The 4,825-nt window shown below is 49.2% G+C and overlaps 1 protein-coding gene across 1 annotated transcript; it reads right to left on the bottom strand.

Moving 5' to 3' along the window:
- Nucleotides 1–1,919: 1,919 nt before the first annotated feature.
- On the bottom strand, nucleotides 1,920–3,660 carry RAP2B (RAP2B, member of RAS oncogene family). The gene has a single exon (XM_024202791.2). The coding sequence runs from the start codon at nucleotides 3,172–3,174 to the stop codon at nucleotides 2,623–2,625; it is 552 nt and encodes a 183-aa protein (XP_024058559.1). The 5' UTR covers nucleotides 3,175–3,660; the 3' UTR covers nucleotides 1,920–2,622.
- Between the last annotated feature and the right edge of the window lie 1,165 nt (nucleotides 3,661–4,825).

Genomic DNA, 4,825 nt, shown 5'->3' with positions numbered 1-4,825 from the left:
TAAAGATGAACTGCAAAAGTGAGGTTTTGTTTTGTTCTTTTTGAGTTTGTACCTTTTGATGTATTATATAAAGAAGAAGACCTGAAAGAAATCAATCCAGGGCGATTTTTTTCTTGAGGGGGGGGGAATATAGGGGGGGAAGACACACCAGGTGAGGAGGGGAAGAGTTTGTAGCTCTCTTCATCTGGGTTTTTTTTTTTGTTTGTTTTTTAAACTTATTTTAACTGTAGAAATATTAGTTTGGCAGGAAAGCTTCTTGGGGGTTTAAGAGAAGTGAAATATTGTGAGCTCAGATGAAGGTGGATGTTTAATCTTTAAGGCATCATTTCTCCCAATTTTTTTTTTGCTAGGTATTAGGAATTAAATAAATGCTATAAATCAGAGAAAAACAAAAATGCCCAGTTTTCAGCTGAAGTACAACAGTCACTTCAATGATTGAAATCAATGAAGTCACACCTGTGTAAGGCCCTGATCCTGCACAACTGATGTCAACAGGATCTCTGCTATTGGATACAGTGAATTTATGATCAAGGTTTAAATTAGGAGCGAGAAGAATTAGGCACCCTAAGTGTTAATCAGTTTGACTAAAAGTCCCAACTTCCTCAATTGCTCAGCTTTTGGTTTCTTGTGATGTCATAATTTCATTAGTTCCCATAAAGTCTTCCTGGACAGACAAATCATGAGTTTAAAACAAAAAAAACCCAACACATTTGGGAATTTTGGGGGAATAAATGCCTTTCAGGCCTTATTTAAAAAAAAAAAAAAAAAAATCAAGAGGATGGGGGGGAGAAATAGGCACAAGCGCATCTTCCCCTCCTTTGCAAGTTACATTTGAAATGTTAAGGAATCACAGTCTTAATGCATAATTTTAAAAGCTGTATCTTTTTCAGTAAATGAGTAAAGTCTCGAAGTTTACAAACAGCTGACCCTCAACACCTATACTCCAATAAACCATGTTATTATTAAAATTACAAAATAAGATCCTAATCCTGCAAGCTGTTCTGCATAGAGCCCAAATGACTTCAACAAGCATTATATAAGTGTAGGATTCTGCCCACGTACAGCATCATGTAGCATCAGGGCCTAAATATAATTATTCAACTGTTTCCAACATTACCAGTAGATACAATAGAAACATTCCCTAGCCTCATGATTTTAGGTTACCTTCCCCCATTCTTAACATACTGTTATTTTGGTTAGACAAATATCATGATTAAAAAGTATGTGTCTGCCATGATTGAATATTAAAGTCAGTTCTCCTTACAATACATTAAAAAAAACCACAGTTTTGCTCTTCTTTTTTTTAAAAAAACAAAACATTTGTATTAAAATTCTTAAAACGGATAGACATTAAACGCATGTCTGGAATTAAAGTTACAGTTGTTAGAATTTTCTTGGTACATCACAACATTAAGATTTCTCTCTTTGCTGGCTGGAGGTACATCCTACATCAGAGAACCAAAACAAAAGAAATCCTCCCAAAAAACTAAATGCCTGTAAATTTGAATTAAATGCAGTCCAAATTTGCAAGACATGGAAATGACATTTAAAAGGCTCAAATGGAAATAAGAAATAAATTCCACTAAACAATAGGCTTTTTTGTCCTGGCTTGTTCAGTGTGATTACTGAAAGGAAGCTGTTAAGTAGTTTCTGGAGTAGTAGATAATGGGATTCTGTGGAGCTTTCACAGGTTGGCACCGGCTGGAACAGCTGAGTTTTGAAGGCACTCTACAGACACAGGGTTGCTGTTGGCCCTGTATCACATTTTAGGAAGTCTTTGTACTTTAGAGAGCTAATCAAAATCAGTTATTGCCAACCCAAAAATAAGGAAAACAAACCACCACCACAAACCTCCCTCTCCCCTGAAGAAAAGAAGAAAACACAACTAAAAAAATATTGTGCAGATTTGTAACATTTTCACAGCTGATTTAAAAAAAAAATACTACCGCTCTCCCCCAAACTCCCATCCGATACAGCAGGTAAACAAAATAGAAAGTTTCACAAATGATCAGCAGACACGTTCTGGCACCCCACACTGTATTGGCATCAGTGTTATTAAAAGTCCCAGTTCAGATGTGCAATACTTCAGATTGGATACACTGTAACAATAATCCAACTTTGCATAGAAATCCTCAGAATCAATATCATAGTCACAGGGTGCATTCAAGGTTGGCTAAAGAAGAGAGAGCACCAATCTTAGTTTTACCCCCACACGTCCACGGAAAGATTTCTCTCCCCCTCTCTGCAATGGTTTCTTCGTTTACTGCTCCCCTCAGTTCCTTAAGTGTAATTTAACTCTTCCAGTTAGAAAACGATTGCTCATAAGCTCCCCTTTCTCCAGGCCGAAACTTTTCTTACTGCTGTATTGGCAACTGACACCAATCTGTAAATGGTACTTACGGGAAATATGCAACAATCAAAATCGATGAAATGTACATGCTGAAAAAGCCACGTTTCCAACAATACACCCACCCCATGACACTGATCACTGCAGCAGCTGCTGCTGCAGCCTGGAATCCTTGTGTATGCAAAGTTGTTTCCAATCTTTGTTTCGAGCGATCACATTGCTGCTTCTTTTTGTTGTAAACCTTTGCGAACGACAACATTGCCCCCCACGCCCTTTCAGAGGATCACGCAGGACGAGCAGCACTGATCGTCCCCGTTGGGCTGGGAAGCGTAGTTCATCTGCCTGACAATCTCTGCAAACAGTTCGTCCACTGAAGCTTTGTTTTTGGCTGAAGTTTCCATGAAGGGGCAGCTCCACTCCTCGGCCAGAGCTTTGCCTTCCCCATACGAGACCTCCCGCTCGCCCTCCAGGTCCACCTTGTTGCCCACCAGGATCATGGGCACCTTCTCGTACCTCTTCACCCGGATGATCTGATCCCGCATGGGCTTGATGTCCTGGAAGCTCTGCTGGTTGACCAGGCTGTAGACCAGGATGAAACCTTGCCCGTTCTTGATGTAGAGGTCCCGCATGGAGGCGAACTGCTCGGTGCCGGCGGTGTCCAGGATCTCCAGCACCGAGGGGGAGGAATCCACCTCGATCTCCTTGCGGTAGAAATCCTCGATGGTGGGGTCATACTTCTCGATGAAGGAGCCGGTCACGAACTGCACGGTGAGGGCGGATTTGCCCACCCCGCCCGAGCCCAGCACCACCACTTTGTATTCTCGCATGGCTCCGCTCCGCACACCCGGCTCCTTCCTCTCTGGGTCTCTTCTCTCCCTCCCACCTCCAGTCAGCGGGGAAGGAGGGAGGGGAGAGAAGCCGCCCCGCCGCGGCTCTCACGGGAGCGGGGTGAGCATGCAGCAAGCAGCCGGCGGGGGAGTGAGCAGCGGCTAACGCCCGGGCAGCGCCGGCCCCCTTCGCGCGGCAAGGGCTGTGCTCAGCCTCCCGGGCAGGCTCCTGGGCCAGGCAGCCGCGGCCGAGCCCCGGCAGAACGCGAGGGCAGCGCGAGCCCCTCTGACAGGCAGGCGCCGTGCCCGAGCCTCAGCAGCCCTGGGAGACGGGGAGGCGGCAGCTGCCAGCGGGGCGGGGGAGGAGATCGGGAGTTCTCATCGCCCCCCGGCAGCCAGCGCGTGGTGCACCAGTCCCGCGGTGCCGCCTCGCGCCGCCACGGGCCATCCCTTCCCCGCAGCCTCGCGCTCAGCTCCGCTCACAGCCCGCCCGGACCCATTGGCTCGCGCTAACGCCCTCCCCCCGCCATTGGTTTCTGGAGGGGAGGGAGACCACACAAGGACACGCGCCCCCGCTCGCCCTTTTGTTCGGATTGGCTGCCGCCTAGTGCCCGTCAGGCCGCGCTGCCTCATTGGCTCAGAGGTTTGAGTTCCTCCGCCATTGGGTCTCCAGAGGGAGGAAGATGATTGGCCGGTGAGCCGCTGTCTGTCTTTCTGCCCCGCCTATGAAGGAGTTTTGGCGGATACTTATACTTTACAAAAGGGCAGAAGCGGAAGCGGAGGGACCCGGTGCGGCCCAGGGGGGGTAGGCCCCTTCTCGGAGGCGCCCAGCAGTGCAACCCCCCTCGGGTTAGTCCCAGGGTGGAATTAGGGCAAGCTGCCGCCCTAGGCACCCCCGCCGGGGAGCAGGGCTGTGGCTTACCGCTTTGCCCGGACCCCAGGGGTCACCCACCTAAAACACACGTGCTGGGCACGAGGCGGTGTGGACAGTCTAGAGCAACCCGAGACAGGCAGCTCAGTCGGGTTATTTTGCTCCTTAGGTGAGGTGGAGGGGACCTGGCTGTGGGGACAGAGGTAACGCCCATCTCTCTTCCGAGCCCTCACTGCTGCAGGTAACCGGGAAGGCCCCAGGCTGCCTGACTACCCCTGTTTTGATCTGACAGGGGTGGGGGGAAAAATCCTGGGGTATGAAAAGGGAGGCCTCGCAACCCCTGTAGGAAGAAGGGGCTGGGACCCAGGCCAAGGAAGACCCCCCCCCCTCTCTCTCTCTCTGCAGAATGAATTACTACTAGAGCTCAAGTTCATTTTCCTCTCCTCTGGAGGGAGCAGGGAGAGAGCCGGAAACATGCCCTCCTATGTTTCAACTTGAGCATGGGTAGTCAGTGGTTTCACACCCTGAATTAAAAGCAGGAATGGGGGTTGCCCCCTCTGTATCATGGAGCATGGGTGTCTGGGCACTAGGTCAGGATCACACACCCCACTCCTTGTGAGCAAGTGCAGCTTCATACCAGGTGAGCTGCTCTCCCGGCCACTTGGCAAAGCACTGTGGGGGTGTGTATAGGGGACTTTGTTGCCACCCTCCCAGCAGTGCTTTCGTTGGGTGGGATGGGCAGCTACTCCGTAGAGTCCCCTGCTGGGGTGCAGGGAACCC

Source organism: Terrapene carolina, unplaced genomic scaffold, assembly GCF_002925995.2.
Source record: "Terrapene carolina triunguis isolate 2854851 unplaced genomic scaffold, T_m_triunguis-2.0 Scaffold88, whole genome shotgun sequence".
Taxonomy (NCBI): Eukaryota; Metazoa; Chordata; order Testudines; family Emydidae; genus Terrapene; species Terrapene triunguis.
This window is presented reverse-complemented; position numbering and strand designations above follow the sequence as displayed.

Excerpts from the sequence above, each read along its gene's own strand:
- RAP2B (XM_024202791.2), bottom strand. The coding sequence starts at position 3,174 with ATGCGAGAATACAAAGTGGTGGTGCTGGGCTCGGGCGGGGTGGGCAAA.